Here is a 17015-nt window from a genome sequence, read left to right as displayed (position 1 = left end):
ATGCGATGGTCTACAGATACAATAGAAGCAAAGCTTGTAGGGAGAGACCAACCAACTAATCTGAGGAAGTAGAGATGGTCTCAAAAGGTCTTTGTTATTTTCCAGCTACATCAGAGGATCTAACAAAACCACTCTCTCTCCCTCCATGCCATACCTCTCCTGTAACAACATCTTTAAGTTTGTCAAAAAGGTGTAATTTCAGTAAATATGAGATTATGACAATATTTCAACCAGCCTTCAGAGAAACAAGCATCTTTCCCAAGTCGGTTACATGGAAACCATTACTTCGGTGGGTACCTTTAAAGTTCAAGACCAGTGTTTCTGAAACTAGTCCTTTTAAAAGGTGTCCGTATATCTCCACACACTTGAACTGGAATTTCACATTATACTAAATATGACTTACTGAAGACTAGCTCCCAAAGAAGCAGGTATGCAGAGTATTCAAGTACAGAGATAATTTATTATTTTGTTTACGCAAGGCCTAACACAATTAACTTTCTCACAGCTGACTTCTAAGCATTCCAGTCATAAGCAGTATGATAAGTATATCAATAAAAATTGATAAGTATATCAATAAAAAGTCACAGTGGGTCAGATACTGATGTCATTCTGTTAACCAGTTTTAAGTCAAAACTTGGAGATTTTGCCTAAAAATTAAGTAATGCTAAGTGAAAACTGAGCGTGGCCTTCATTCCATGGACCAAATACTTAATATTCCGTAGCCTTTTTGCCTTTAAACCATCTACAACAATAAGTCACTATTATCATTAGTGCAAGGTTCAAATAGCAAGGCAAACATAGAAATTAAAAGACTTACTCAAAGTCAAGCAGTAAACTCAAGGGAAGAGACACTAGAAATCAATCAATTCTCAAATTATATTCTCAAACTCATTCCATTAGATGGTGGCCTATTTGTCCAGTCAAATATATTAGTAGTTCTCATCAGAAACTTTAATGAAAATCATACATCTAGGATTCCCTGTGGTCCTTCCTCTGCAGCTTAGGGCAAAAGTATAATAATTTTGCCCAACAGCCATCTGCCCTAAAATGCCCATTAACCCAGCAACAATCATAACATATTGCATAAATATAATATAATTACATGGAGAATGCATTTCATTTGGAGCCAAAAAGATTGATTCCTGTTGAAACAGGCATATTGCACTGTACCACAAGTGTAAGTCCCTGTGCCACTTGGTGATATAATCAGACAAATTCAGCTATGATAAATAGCTGCAGTGGCTTTTTTCAGGAGTTACCACTTTCAAGAAATATGTTATTTTTTCTTACGGTTTCCTGATTTAATCTTCTATATATACATTAATGACTTGAATTTAAAACTCTGCTGAAAACTGCTTTTCCCTGTCCTGCCAGGATGATTGATGGATTTTCTGTTTTATAGATGGAGCTCCAGAGAAACATTATCATGCCATTTCTTGCCTCTCAACCAGACACTAATCAGAATTTTGGTAAATGTTGTTATTTATGTGGAAATAGCATGGTGTGTGGGAGGGGAGTGAATGGTATGGCAAGGACACTTCCAGTTTCTTGTTCCATTTACTTAATTCCTCCCAACCCTTCTTCAACATTCTAGTTCTGAAAACTATTTCACCATCTAGTACCAAGGACATGCTAAGAAGCCTCCAATATTTTTTTCCTGATTTATGTATAGAATTTCTACTCAACTACGATTTCTTTTGAGGATCCCAATAGTCTTAAGAAATCGCCTTTCCCAATCACCCTTTTAAAGCAAATATTTAAAATAAAACATTTAAACATTTCTCTAATCAAACTCTAGAGGTTTGTTTGCTCTCTAGGTCGGAAAAGCTAAAGATCAGAAATGTGTAAACTGACTTTGTTCTAGTTAGAATGAATGGTCTGGATCAGAGACACCACGGAGCCTGCATTAGGAAGCTTCATTACACAATAGTAGTGTATAAAACAAATCCACAAAAAATTAGGTTCTCACGTGCAACCTTTTGTTTCCAGTCTTACAAATGAACGCCTGGCATTTAGTCATACTTAATAATTTTATTTTCTTTCCGCCAATTTAGCTGCCTTTTTTTCCCCCAGTTTTAACTGCCTGGTGTTTGAGGAAAGGTGCATAACAGAAGCCAGAAAACTCACAGCACTCTATATTCATCAATGCAGAAAATTCAATCAGTACATATAGAATCCCCAAAGAATCTGTAATATGCATCAGAATGTCAGAGTTGGGAAGTGTCTCCTGCAACCCAAAGAAAAGGTTTGTCTATAGAGTATTTCAAAGCATCAGTTTCTAGGAAAAAATGTCCTACGGCAAATACAAGCCAGGGTATCCTGCACTGCCCACCAGGAATAAATAGACATGGGAAAACCCCTAAGCAGCTTGTAGTTTATAAAAGTTTATAAAACTACAAGCTCAAAGAAGTAACTTGCTTGTAAGTAGGAGTGATAGCTGCAGTGATCTAAGCCTGTGAATATGAAAACTGTCTCCAGTTGTTGATAACTTGTGTTCAACAAACAAAGAACTTTTTACATTCCTATAAATACAACTGCATCTCAAAAATCAATTACATCTTGATAGAGTTTCCTAAAGGACCAAGCATACTGCTTGAATGTCTCGGATCAAGAGACAGCATCAGCAACAGAAATAAATTCCAGTTTGCGAGGACAGATCCAGTGAACTGCTACTATTGCACCATGGGCAAACAAAAGAGAAACTGCAAAAAGTAAAAATATCTGGAAGAAACTAAAGCAGGGCCTGCAATAGCTAAACACTTGGGGGGGGAAATATCCAATACAGGACCAGTAAGCCTACACAGAAAGGTGAATTGTAGCAAAGATCTAAAGCATTAAAGAGTAACAAGGCATAAGAGAAGCCTATTACCTAGGTACAGACCTGAACTGATCAAAAGACTTGTGAGAGATATACAAGTGCATATTCTGCTTATCTACCAACACCTATAAAGATGAGACTGAACCATCTTAGTCCAAATAAATGTGAAAGAAACACTTCTTAGGGAAAAGCAAGAGGACTGCTTTGGATCTGACCGTGGCTCTTCATTCTGGTTACTGTGATTTAGAACACAGATCCTGGGACTCTGCCCTAAGCATCAAAACACTTTCGGTTTTGACATCCTCCAAACTTCAAACCGTGCAAAAAACCATATGGGGAAAAAGCTTACATTAGAAATAAAAACCATTCTATTTCTCCTAACTACACTGAATATTTTTATGTGTATGAACAGAAAACAAGACTGAAAGAAGAGTGTCGTGATCCAAATCAGAACCTCAGTGCAGAGAGACGGCTACATACATTTGCCATAGCAATGAGTTCACCCAGTTTCAGGAATCCTGAATGCCCTTGAGCTAGCCTCTTAAGGAGTTTGACATTCCAACTGTAAAATACGTAGAACATTAAATTATCAGAATATCCAGTATAGTAATGTACATAAAGGATGTTTACCCCTTCCCATGTAAGAAATGTAAACATGGCTGCAGCTTATAATTATTGTTAATCTATGAGTCACAGAAGCATAAACAGTCTATTTGATCAGCATGAAAATCAGCTTCTCAGATGCACGCAGAGCTCTAAAGCGGGCATCTTTTCTAGCAGTGAGTGTATCAGATGATTTAATTGGGGAAAATAAACCGTTACTGGTTTTTATTCCCTTTTGCACTGCACAGTCAACAGCAAAGGAAGTGTGAGCTGCTATTGATTTTTTTCAGCCTACAGCAGCAAAGAGGATCACTTACTAATTTCTAATCAGTTCTGCTTAGGTAACTCAGCTCAAGGCAACGGAACATTTCGTAAGTGTCATTAGGTCACGACTTACCCTCCAGGACAATTAGCAGTGACTTAAGACAATGAGGAAAAATACAGTTTGATTGGCTGAACAATGTCAGAGGTTCATAAGTAAAAAATACAGTTTCTTGCAAATTGCGCATACGTCACTATTCGGAAAATGACAGAACCCCCCCAAATATGTTTTATATCTTGTCCACACAGAATTACACTTTTAAATATAGAGACTCAATCTTATATTATCTGCACTAATGTTACAGAGATATAACTACTATGTTCAGAGGAATTACTCCTACCAACTCTACAAATAAGTCATTTTTTAAAATTAATTTTGAAATATATCTACATCTATGCACACTTAATCTGATCTAACTATACTGTTCACCTTTCCTTCTTCCTGGTTTCCTAAGATTTGCTTCATCTCCTTTGTGTTTCTAAGTAGTATCTAATCACTTTCGTTCATACACTGTATGACACTTCTCACGCGTTATAACAGTTGTGATGTGCATAGAATTACTTATGCAACATAACTTTAAGATATCTTTAACAAAATCTAATTTGAGGTTAAATTTTTCTCACATGGCTTTAATATCCTGTTACATCCTATACTGAGAAAGAGTTAAAGTGAACTTCAACTTGTATTTCAAGTTGAGACCGGTAAGGTATGGAAAATGAAGTTTTTTCCTTATATAAAGTAGTGCAGAGCATACCTGTTGTTCATGCAATTATTTGCTGATCAGAATTACTGTACTTAATAAGCCTTAATTTGATTGTCTAGAATCAAAAAAGGACAAACGTGCCACTCCACAGACCAGATGCTTCATGAGCTAATGAACAGCACACGAGAGGCAATCCAGGAAAAGCCAGGTACACTAAGAAACACGTCTTAAGATGTGACTCATTCTCTGGCACCAGCTTCTCTTACTGAATTCCCAGGAATTCCTCTGTATTTCAGAATCGACAAAAGGAAACAGTCATCTAAGGGCATTCCCGAGAACATATGGGATCAGTTTCTTACTCAAGACTTACGCAGGTCAAATTTCCCTTAAGTCAGTGGTGTTTTCCTCGGGGGAGTGCTGGCTTTATCCAAAGCACTATTAATACCAAGTTTTCAGTAATCAGACGCAATGCTTTATTTTAATATACTGATACAATACTACAAATATAACCGTATTATAAATATTCTGCTTGATAGCAAACTAAATTCCCTGATGTATGGTCTAAGGACATCACTGCCCCGTCTGCAGACACTTGGGATTTCTGAGTTTTCTTGCAATTTTGCTATTTGAACTGGCACAAAACCAAACAGATTTCTCCATTACTAGGGTTTCATCATACATTTCTACAAAATACTGTGACAGTCAGCAAAAGCAATCTTGCTCCAAATTTTTCACTTAGCTCTGACTGTAGAATGATGAGGCTGAAAATATAAAATTAAGTCTATGTATTTTTTTCACTTTCCTACTAATGTATATGAAAACTATAAAGCACAAGTATTTTAAAGCAGGAACTTCACTTTCTTCACAGCAAAAACAGTATCTTAAGGTTGTAGGATATAACTCTGTACACATAAAAAGCCAAAAATTGTATTCCCTCAACTTCCACACAGATTTTTCACTGTCCTTAATCATGGGTTATTTACACTACTTGTAAGATGAAATAGCAAATACACCGCAGACCTGTACCTTAGGCAAGTGTTTTACCCTTTTCTTGAAAAAGCTGAATTGAGTCATAGGATAATTCATATTGGGAGGGACCTCAGGAGGTCTCTAAGCCAAACTCCTGCTCAAAGCACTTCCAATGTTTGATTATCCTTACAGGGAAATAGTTTTCCTTATATTTGATAGCAACCTCTCTTGTTTCAACTTACACCCATTGTCTTCATGAAAGGCTGAAATGTTATATCTTGCATCTCATACACACCAGTATCACGAGGCTTCCGATCCATCACCAGTGGAACTGAGCGACGCAACTTTGAGTTCAGTATCTTCTCCTTTCATCATGCTCCGATTCTTGTAAATTCTTCCACACAAATTCTTCATTGCTGTGTCTTTTTACCCTGACACCTACAAGCAGCTAAGGTGCTAACACAGGGGGCTGCTCTCTATCACACCGACTAAAGTCTTATCTTTTTGCCCTCTCTACCACTTGCATGCGGTGATTTTCACTTGCTTTATAGTTGGACAGATGTGCTTTTTGGTACAGAAACATCTTCTATGATTGCGCTGAACCTAGTGCAATAAAGCTGTGTGCACATATAGAGCTCCATGTTGTATATATTATTCTACACATGCATACATATAGACACAATAAACATTATTACAAATAATAATCAAATGTAACCCAGGATTTATTTTTGTACTGGTTTAAGGCTTTTTCCTCCCAAGCTGTTCTACTGGTGTGATAACATGGACATAACTAAACCAAACCAAAGAATACTTTACATCAGTCCAGCTTACCATAGTCCCCTCCTTCTATAAGAAATACTACACCAGCGTAAGCTCTCAAATAGCTATATCCTTGGTCAACAGGTTCTATTGCTATGATGCTAATAAAAGTTATCCACCACAGGGATGGCCGACAGGCGCTGTTTGTTCAGTGTCAGGCAGCTGGTTTTACTCTCACCAACTCTGCTCATCTCCATGTGCAATTGTGAGGGTACAAACACTAGCTGATGAAGTGATTTTTGATGACTGGAAGATTTTCGTCTCTTCAAGATTTCTCCTAAGCAAGCTTTTCCTCAAAATCTGCAAAGGTGTTGAGCCTTTGAGGAGAGATGTGCCGCTTCGCCTGGGTCCAAAGCCTTCCCGTCGCTACCGATGCAGATCCGACACACTATGTAGGATTTTCCGGGCATTTCTCCACTGCTCGCACTGGCAAAGCCAAGGCGAGACCCGCCGCCCCGAGCTGACGGTCGGGAGGCGGCGGCCCGGCCGCGGGCAGGAGCCCGCCCCCGCCAGCCGTGGCCCGCGGCGCATGCGCCGGCCCGGACACCTCCGGGAGCTCTCCGGGAGGCGGAGCGGGGCGAGCGGCCCGGCCGCGGGGGTCGCCGCCGGGAGGGGAAGTCCCCCTCCGAGCCGGGAAATTCCCGCAGCGGCGCCTGCTGGGACGCCGCACTAGGGGGCTTTCGCAACGGGGGGGCCAGCCCCGTCCCCCGAGGACCCTCGTTCCCCCTTCTCGCTCTCAGCGGCCTCTCGGCGGTCCCACCTTCACCGTGACCCCCTCCTCCCCCCACCGGTCGTCGGCCCCCCTCGTTCGGCCTGGAGCCCCCTCAGCAGCCCCTCGTCCTCCCCGGACCCAGCTACCCTCTAAGCGGCCCCTCCTTCAGCAGTCTCCCGCCTCGTTCACCTCAGCCACCTCCCCTCCGCGGCCCCTCGCTCAGCCCGGACTTCGCCCGTCCCCTCAGCAGCCTCCCGCCCGCCCCGGGCCCCTCTCTCCCCCACAGTTCAGCCCGCTCCCGTTTCCCCCTCCGCGCAGCTCCCGGCTGCCTTTTCTCCTCTTCACTCCACGCCGGGGTTCCCCTACCAGCCTTGCCCCCGGGGCCGGCTCCCGCGCTAGCAGCGGGGGAAAGCGCTGCCCTCCCCCGCGGCGGGGTTCCCCCTCCGCAGAGGCGGAGCGCGGCCCGGCCCAGGTTGCGCCGGAGAAGAGCGGCAATAAGACGGCAGGCAGCAGGCGGGTCCTGCGAGCCCTTAAAGGAGAACGGCAATCCTCCTCCCCCGACCGGGAAGGCGGAAGAACAGAGCAGCAGCAACAACAAGAGCAGCAGCCCCAGCCCTGCCTGGCTCCTCTTCGGGTTTATATGCACCTGGCCGGATTACTGCTCGCCCTGGAGAAGAAAGAGAAGGGGCAGCAGCGTGACCGCGGCTCACCTTCCCCAGCTATGTGCTCGGTAAGCGAGGGTAGCAGTACAGACCCCTTGGTGGCCCGCTTCAAACAGGTGGAGGAGACGCTGGAGAAGCTGCACCGGGAAAACAGGAGTTTGAAGAATAAAGTGCCTCGGTACAACGCGCTCTGCACCTTGTACCACGAGTCCGCTCAGCAACTGAAGCACCTCCAGCTGCAGCTGGCTGCCAAGGAGGCGACGATCCGGGAGCTGCGGAGCAGCCTGGCCCAGCAGCAGCCGGCGGCGGGCGGCGAGGCGGGGGCGGCGGGCGCGGAGCCGGCCCGCTCGCTGGTGGAGAGCCTGCTAGAGCAGCTGGGCCAGGCCAGGGAGCAGCTCAGGGACAGCGAGCGACTCTCGGCGCGAAGAGTGGAAGCCCTGAGCCAGGTAAAACCGCGAATGCCCTCGAGATAGCGCTGGCAGGCAGCGCCTCGCCTCCCTGGGCGAAAGGGTGCGAGTGTGCCCGAGGAGTGGCAGCAGTGCTCACCTCGGGAGCTGTGTGTCCACGCTCCTCTCTAGAAAAATGAGTAATTTAAGCTTAGTAAGTCCAGCAGTGGTTGTCTCGAACGGAGGATGCAGACGTTTTGCGTTCAGGCTGCTCACTCGCGTTTATGGAGACAGATCGGGTTGCGCAGGCACCAGCGCTGACAACGTGATTTAAGTGACTTGCCCGGGGTGGCACAGCAAGCAGAGTGGTGGTGGCAGAGCCCGGACAAGAGAGCAAATGTTTTGACCCCCGCAATGCAATGCTGGTGCGTTTGACAGGACTTGCTCTATCGCTGTCTGCCCAGAGTTGGACTGTGCTCAAAGCAACTCGGCCATCTGTATCCAACAGTAGTTCCCACTGCATTAAGTTCAAGAAGGTAACCCGTGAAATCCTAAAACGAAAACTTAGCGTGGCATTATAAATCTTCATACAACTATTTTCACAAGGAGAAGGAAAAATAGTAAAAACCCCTAAATTTGGAAGTTCTGTGTTACTTAGTGAAGACCCTCCTCTTTATCAGGTACAACAGTTTTGTTCTGGAAGACAAACAACTGATGCCACCACTTTTTCTATTAGTGTTTTGGTTTTTTTAAAGTGCACTTAAAAATGGATTTTTGTATTGATGTTAAGGCAGCACGTTAATACCTGGAGAAATAACTGGCAAGCGTGGATTGGGAGGAGATTAGGGAACTCGGTATCTTTTACGACAGAAAAAAGAGTCTCAAAACTGCATCCCTTCCCATCTGCCAAAAGTGGTATTTTTGTTACTGTCATTAAGACTTTCCCATGTTCAGTCTGAAATACTTAAAGAGTTTTAAAGCATTTCTTTCTATATGAAGCTGCATAAAGGAATTTCCAAACTGAGAAGCAGTACTTAAAATTGAAACAAGTATTTTTGTCATAAGTAATCTTTTGACCTAATGCTTATACAAAACATTTTCCATGTATGACACTCACCTAAAATACATTTAAATAAGTCCAAGTTTGGAAATTTGTAATAAGAGATGATCATACTGACACTTTGCAGACAGATAACAAACCTGTGGTTTCTGAATATATTTTGATGTCTGATGCTGAATGTCTTTATAGCAAAGGGGAAATGTAGTATTTAGCATGATGCTAAAGAATTTAAACATCACTAATAACAAGTGCTATTTCTGTAAGTTAGATATTAATTTTATTTTTTTAGAAATAAATATTTTATGCCCAATCAGAAACACTGAAATCATGGTCACTAAAAATAATAACAACAACAACAAAAAGACATTTTGTGAAGTCAGAGGCCTACATGGTGGCAAAGAGTGCTCCCTGTTATCTACAGCTCCACTAGCACTCCTGAAGAACTGGAAGGGTAGAGTCAAGCTTGTACCTGTCTCATGGCCTACACTGGCATCCAGGGCATCATTGATTCTGGAGGAGCAGTGCTGCAGAGGTTTCTGTTACCAGCATCGGCTACTTTTTGAGGATATCAAGCACAAGCTGTTTTTGACAAAGTCAGGACTGGTGTACTTTAAACGCATGGTACTACAGAGTGGTTGTACCCCAGTCAGCAAGCAAACTTCTTCCTTCTCAAAACACCTGCAGAGAGGTTAACTTAATGCAGTGTGGATGATCCCTCAGAGCTTCCAATTCAACAAGAACTTGCGGCAACAAGATACACAATTGTTTCCGAAGAGTATGTCAGACCCCCTCACATACCTTGGAGGGTCAGCTATGGTCAAAATAGTCTCATTGCTGCCACATGGATGTCATTTTCTGTTTGCTTGTCCGTACCACTCATCCTTTCCTAGGTGGGAAAGTTGCTGTGTATGCTCCCTCTGCTTTGTCCTTGTGACAGTGCCAGGCAATGAATACGCTTTGCTGTTTTTTGATAAGATGACTTTTCAGTTCAATTTTTTTTGAGGAAAATCTCTACTATCTGGTAATTTAGAATGCAGGACCAGTAGGCATTTCTCAGTCTCCATAGCTATTTCTTTTAAACTACTTTGTTTCTTCTAAGTTCCATCTTTAGTTGGTTGCTGCTATATATATTTTCATAGAATCTTCCTGAATTTTTGCTTGTTGTTTCTGATTTCTTCATTCTACTGACTAGGAAGTACTTGTATAGATGTCCAAGCAGTTCTTGATTTTGATTGACTGATCTCTCAGTTCCAAGGTAGAGTGATTATATAGAAATGAATTGGATTTATTTTACTTTTTAAGTACTTTCCAGTGAGTATAGGAGCAATATGGAATTACTGCAATATGGAATTCAGTCTTAGAAATATTTTGGCTTTCGAGTTCACTTTGCTTTTAAATAACTTCCCCTCCCTCTTATGTTTAGGAAGTACAGAAGTTGAATCAGCAACTAGAGGAGAAAAATGGAGAGATACAGCAGATGATAAATCAGCCTCCATATGAAAAGGAGAGAGAAATCTTACGACTTCAGAAGAGCTTGGCAGAGAGAGAGAAAGCTCAGGCCACCAGTGATGTTTTGTGCCGTTCACTCACTGATGAAACTCACCAACTTCAACGCAAATTAGCGTCCACAGCAGAAATGTGTCAACATCTGGCAAAATGTCTAGAAGAGAAGCAAAGAAAAGAGAAGGGGAATTCGGATGACCAGATACCTACTGAAAGATCTAATCAGGTATTCTTACTGCTACTGCGTTTTTTTTGAAGTCATATTAGCTTCTGAGGTGATAATTACAATATGATAGTTTTAACTGGGGAGTGGTGAGAAACATCCCTTTAAATAATTTCATGTAGGGTGAAAAGACTACCGTGAAAAGCTCTAAATCATTCTGAGTACCAAAAATTTAGGATGGAAGCAGTTGTCAATCACTTGACTTTTGGCCATCTTGCTTATCTCATCATCAGAGTTTTTTTTCTGGGGAGGAGAGCATCTTGAGAGGTCCCTTCCAACCTCAGCAATTCCATGATTACAATTCTTCCCTGCATATACAGGAGACAGGACCTTCTTTATACCGCAGCATGCTTCTGTGCATCACTAGATGGTGCTGTGCTTTTGAAGGTGGTATCTCCTGATTGCTTGTTTAAGCATCTAAATCACTAAACAAAGTAGAGATATTTTAAAGTAGTATTTCTATTAAGAACTCTATAGCACGTGGTCTTCTCAGATCAGGATTTGGCTTTGCACAGGTAGTACAGACCTACAGAAAGTTGCTTAGGGAAGAATGAGTCAAGGTGTCCACTTCCCCCCCCCCCGGGGTCCCCCCCTGACCCCCCAGTGCAAGGCAATGTTTCTGTCCAGCAGGGATGTTTAGAAAAATTGCTTCATGATAGGAAGGTGGCAGAAATGCCACTGAGGGGCACAAAGAAACACCTGGATTTTGGTGTACTTTGCTAACGGCTATGTGTCTTTGCCACATCATCACCTTAGCTGAAGCTTTTCAGCGTAGGGTAAAGGTAGATCATGTTGTCCAGTTGTTCCAGAAATCATGACGGTTCACAGTCGTTGGGTAATTCATGGCAATACCATAAGGAAATAACATTAGAGGTGCTGCCTCCAATAACAGATCAGAGTATTGAGTAGGATGCTACAGCCAATTCTCACAAAAAAGAATGATTCTGTCTTACGCCCTTACTGCTACGTGGCAATGCTGTGTTTCACATGACCACTCATCTATGCTTTTATGATAAACTCTATACATTGCTCACTTCTACTTTGTAAAATATCCCGGGACCATTTCCAAAGAAAACTTATTAAAGTTACCTGTAAGAAATAGAGGTTGACTAGATATAAGAAAAAAGGACTTTTTAAGGGACTTGAAGCATTTAGTATTATCATATTTTACGTATAATTGATAGACAGGAAACTTGATTGACTTTGATATATGTAATAAGTAGCTAACCTTGTACAGTGGGGACTTCCCTGTTGAAGAAGAGAAATTTCAGATGCAATTACTAGCTGATTCTAGGGAATTTTGTACAAAAGCGTTCTATATTACTCATGTACACCGGGGTTTTTTTAAGCAGATGTCACAACTGTAAAAAAGGGGTATCATTTTAGTCAATTATTTAGCAAGCAGGGTTTTTTTCCCCTCAGTATTTTCTTCCTAGTACTGGCCAAAATTGACAGTAATAACAAAGCAAGATGAAGGCATATCTGTGTCTTTGTCATGTGTTCCCCCACTCCAAACAAGTAGTTTCCAAGGAGTTTGTGTAAACTGTTAAGCTCTGTTGTCATCAGTGTAGACCCTCATGCATGTAAAATGTGTGGTATTTTTCTTGTTACCTTTAATAGGCTCAGAATTTGGTAAGACAGATATGTTTTTATGACACCATACAGATCTATTTAAAAGCAATACCAAGCTGGTAAAAACCCAAGTACATTTTTGCTCTGCTTATTAATAATAAAAGCCATAGGCTATGCTATGAGTATTTAGAAATATACTATATAGAAATAAGCAGACCTAGATGTATGTATTTGTTTCACTGATAGCAAATAGTTTTAGAGGAATTTAAGAAAAGATTACTTGCAGTTTAACAGCATAGCTAAGTAGCATTTGGGATTTTTATGTTAAAGTAACACTTCCTTTATATGAAAATTACAGCTTTTAGACAATGAAACTTCACTTCAATCTCTTATCTGCAACCTACAAGATGAAAACAGGATGTTAAAACAAAAAGTAGCTCACGTGAGTACTTTCATTCTGTACAACATTAAGATTTGATTGAGTATTTTGAATTACAGTAAATTTGGAGTAGGTAAGGCCTGGTTAATCTAATTAAATGGCAGTTTAACGCGAGTCCAGAATTTTTCTTGGTCCTTTCAACATGGCACAGAGTCTTTGTTCCCTTAGCTAAGAACAACTTACTGCATTCTTTTTAATGTATTGGGGGTTTGTTGTTAAAAATACATTGCAGAAGAAAACTGTTTTCGTGTTCCTTCGATGCATCAGTATTCCACCCCAGGAGAACTGCACTAGGCCCAGGGTGACTGCCAACCCCTCCCATTCCGTATTACTTAATACTGTCCCTATGGACTGATGAATGGGGAAGGCTGCCTGTGAAGAACCTGGCTTATAGCATGATAATCTTCTGATCTCCTGTAAAGTGGCTTATCCACACTCGGTGGTTGAGTCAGGATATTATATTTATCTTTTAGAGAATTTTGGTCCTGCACATATAGACAGCCTGTCTATGAAAGCTTGGAAGTTTGTGTGTTCACGTTTGTGTCTTCATGACTCTCCTGGGTAATCTTTCAGGTGGAAGACTTAAATGCAAAATGGCAAAAATACGATGCGAGTAGGGATGAGTATGTGAAGCGACTCCACTTGCAGCTAAAAGAGATGAAGTCACAACTGGAGCAGCAGCACGGTGTAACTTCAGCACAAACGAATTCTGACCTGATGCACAAGGAGATATGCCGGTTAAACAAGCTACTGGAAGAAAAAATGAATGAATGCATAAAAACCAAGAGAGAATTAGAGGACGTGAAGAAGGCTAGTGAAGGAGATACTGAGCGTATACAAATGCTGGAGCAACAGGTCATTAAGTTTCTTTTTCCTAGAGGTGGGAATTCTTAGTTTCTCCCCAGACCACTGAAGTCCAAGGGGGAAAAGTGAAATTATTTCTTTTGACATTTGCCACTTGTCCTGCCACATTTGGCTTAACAACACAGATTTAAAGGAGACTCACTACTTAAAGAATCGCATGCAGTTCTGCTGGCTTTAATACAAAATATTAAAAGGTCTGAAAAAGAAATACAAATACCTTTAAAGTACAGATATGATAGAGAAGATGATATTGAGATTCTGGGAATAAGTATTTACAAACAAAGGAATCACAGCCTCAACTTTTTAATCTAACCTGCCAGTGCTCTAATTTATAAAATATTAACGTAATAATTCTTTTTCAGGTCCTAGTTTATAAAGATGATTTCACATCTGAGAGATCAGACAGAGAACGAGCACAGAGTAAAATACAAGAGCTTCAGGCAGAAGTTGCATGTCTGCAACACCAGCTAGCAAGAAGACAGGTAAGAAAGCAACATGCTACTTTTTCAATTAAAGCATGTCAACAGAATTCAGGACTAACATATACTTCAAAATATATATTAAAAAAAATCTTAGTACTTCTAAAACCATCTCAGCTCACTGCAGCTATCAAACTTACAGTATTTCATAGTCTGCGTTCTAGTGGAGATGCTTCCCAATATATGTGTAATACCCCTTTCCAGTCCATTTTCCTTCAATTTTGGATCAACATAGTAAGGCGGAATTCTTAGAAGGAAGAGGAGGATGGCCATAATAAAACTGCAAAACCTGATGCATATTTTATTTACAAATCTTCTGATAAAAACATGAGCAGTGTTTCAGATAGAGGTGATAAAATACTCTGTTAAGAAGTATCTTTTACTGCATCTTTTTCAAGAGCTCTTCTTTCTCTTTCTAGGACTCAAGAGACACAAGTAGTCATTTCAGAGTTCACATTGGTAACCAAAATCACATGTATGTACAGACAAATGTTGAACATCTACGAGGCAATAGCCCAGGCCAAACAGGCATGAGAAGAACATCTTCACAGTCTGAGCAAGCTTCTCCTCCTGTGGACAATGGGAACTTGGGATCCGAGGGCAGGGCACAGGGTGAACTTCGATGCCCTCATTGTATGAGGTTTTTCAGTGATGAACTCAGTGATGAATTCCTCAAGCATGTTGCTGAATGTTGTCAGTGACCACGTGATGCGAGGCGTGCAAGTCAATCACTACTTTATGAACAGTAAACCTTTGCTGTACACGTATCTCCTACAGTCCTAAAACAGTAATTCAAATGGACAGCTCTTAGGAATTAGGAGAATGAACAATATCTACCTCTTATTTCATTTTGCCTACCCTTGGACTGTATGAAAGACTTCCAAGATAAAGGAAAGTTGTTTTTATGAAGAATTATTTTTGACAACTACAAGGCAGGCAAGAATAATGCAAATTCTACTACAAACTAAACTGAAACTTAGAGTGATAGTTAGCTTCAGAGTGCAGCTTGACTCATATTCGAGTCTAATTCTTTACAGCAGTCTGAAGGCTTGTGAAAAACATTCCTGTGACAGGCACGCTCCGTACACCCCTGCCCCCCTGATAAAGATTGGGGCTTTTGGCATGAGGATCACCAGCTTTTCGTGCCTTTTGCGCTCTGCCTTGCCCCCTGGCACGTACACACCTCGGCAGGGGAGCAGGAGAAGCGGACCCCTTGGTCACCAGGCAGGGTCCACAGCCAGTGAGGTGCCTTGGCTCAGAGAAGCTTCTAGATCATGACCAATTATGACCACAGCTCAAATCCAACCCAGGGGCCTCAGATCCAGGGGCCTCAGATCCAACCAATGGGGCACCGCTGGAGACCCCCTTGGAGTGGTCTTCTTAGAGCAGCGGGCCTGTGTTCGGGACCTCTCCCCTCGGGTTGGGACACCGCCTGAGGAAACTTCCCGGGATTGAGGGCCCTCACCTCCTGTGGCAAGTGATTCCTTCTGGATATATCCTTGAGTGAGCCCTCGCCCCCCCGGGGTGAGCGGTTATATCTTCTGGGTACCCACGAGGGAGAGAGTTTCCCCCTTTGTGAGTGTGTATGTGCGCACTTTGGATCATCATTCTTGTGTGGAATTCTTGCCATGTAGTAACAATACCATGACTGACACCTCAAACCTGTTAAGTGTTAAATGTTATTGGAGTGTTGATTGGTTTTGGTTTACCCCTGTTTCTCATTGGGTTCTGTCATGTGGTTTTGGCTGTTTTGTGAAATAAAGTTGTTTGAGCTTGTCCCTCGTTTCAGTTAGTTTTAGCGTACTGCCATGACATGTATAATGGGCACAGCAAGCATGGTGTCGATGGAGGGAATGGTACAGAGGCACAGTTGTGACCCATCTCCCTTAGGAGTGGAATGGGCAAAGGAGAAGTGGTGTGAACCCGAGTCTGTTCTAGAAAGGATAGAGAAATGCCATGGAAGCAAGCGAGATGGCAGAGGCAAAGGGACCATGTGTGCCGAACTGAGTGCCTGCTTGATGCAAGCACAGGACGAGTACAAGTACTTTAGGCAGGTGGAAAAGGGTAATTCTGAGAGTCAACTAAAGATCGAATGCTTAAAAGCAGAGTTACAATGAGAGCGAGAGCAAATGTGTTTACTAGAATGAAAGATCGAGATTATGTTAACCCAAGCAAAAAAGCCCCCTAGTTTTGTCCAAATTCAGAATTTGATGGCGGGAAGAGATCCTGAGGATTGGGATGGGGACAGCTGTGGAGATTCTGATGAAGCTAGTGGTGATGAAACAGAGGAGGTAGAGGAAAAGGATGTAAGACCTCTTCTCAGAACGGAGAGGCATACAAACTCACAGGGTGGGAATCCCTGAACTACTGTCCATACCACCCCACGGACAGGACCCGAGCTCAGCAACTTGCAAGTTAAATTTTCACACAAACCGGGCGAGATGGGGATGGAATATCTGTGGTGTGTTTTGCTTACTGGAGGTGATCTGGTGTTATTGAGTGATGATGAGGCTTGAGGGTTTTGGGGACCTGGTGTGTTTCTAAGTGATGGGCCAGCTGGCAACCAGTCTATAACTTCTCGGGTGGCTTCCTGGGTGGGCGGTATAGACCCCAAAGAGCGAGGGGAGCCTATTACAATTCGGTTAAGGGGATTGTCGGAATTGGCAGAAGGGGTACAAAAGGCTGCTTGTATACAGGTGATGTATGAGAGGGGGCAGCAACACATACCAATGGCTGTACCGGTAGATCCTGCCCACCTCAGGCCTCTCATTAGGGGGTTACCAGATGCTTTAAAAATACATGTCCAGTCCCTTAGAGAGGGCATTCAGACAGCCATAGAACGCAATCGACAGAACCCCCCCAATCTGCCTGCGCATGTGCT

The 17015-nt window shown here is 42.4% G+C and overlaps 1 protein-coding gene across 2 annotated transcripts; it reads left to right on the top strand.

The window, feature by feature from the left end:
* The first annotated feature begins 6782 nt into the window (after positions 1-6782).
* On the top strand, positions 6783-15904 carry TNIP2 (TNFAIP3 interacting protein 2). 2 transcript variants are annotated; one of them, XM_072862884.1, is made up of 6 exons: positions 6783-7676; positions 10478-10783; positions 12711-12794; positions 13365-13646; positions 14018-14137; positions 14554-15904. In XM_072862884.1, exons 1-6 carry the CDS (start codon positions 7587-7589, stop codon positions 14833-14835), a joined length of 1164 nt encoding a protein of 387 aa, XP_072718985.1. In that variant the 5' UTR covers positions 6783-7586; the 3' UTR covers positions 14836-15904. The 2 variants fall into 2 exon arrangements, with proteins under 2 accessions (XP_072718985.1, XP_072718984.1); XM_072862883.1 differs by having other exon boundaries at positions 6783-8054.
* Positions 15905-17015: the final 1111 nt, after the last annotated feature.

Source organism: Ciconia boyciana, chromosome 5 (genome assembly GCF_034638445.1).
Source record: "Ciconia boyciana chromosome 5, ASM3463844v1, whole genome shotgun sequence".
Classification (NCBI taxonomy): Eukaryota; Metazoa; Chordata; class Aves; order Ciconiiformes; family Ciconiidae; genus Ciconia; species Ciconia boyciana.
Note: the sequence above shows the minus strand (reverse complement) of the source record. Positions and strands in the feature narration are given on the sequence as shown.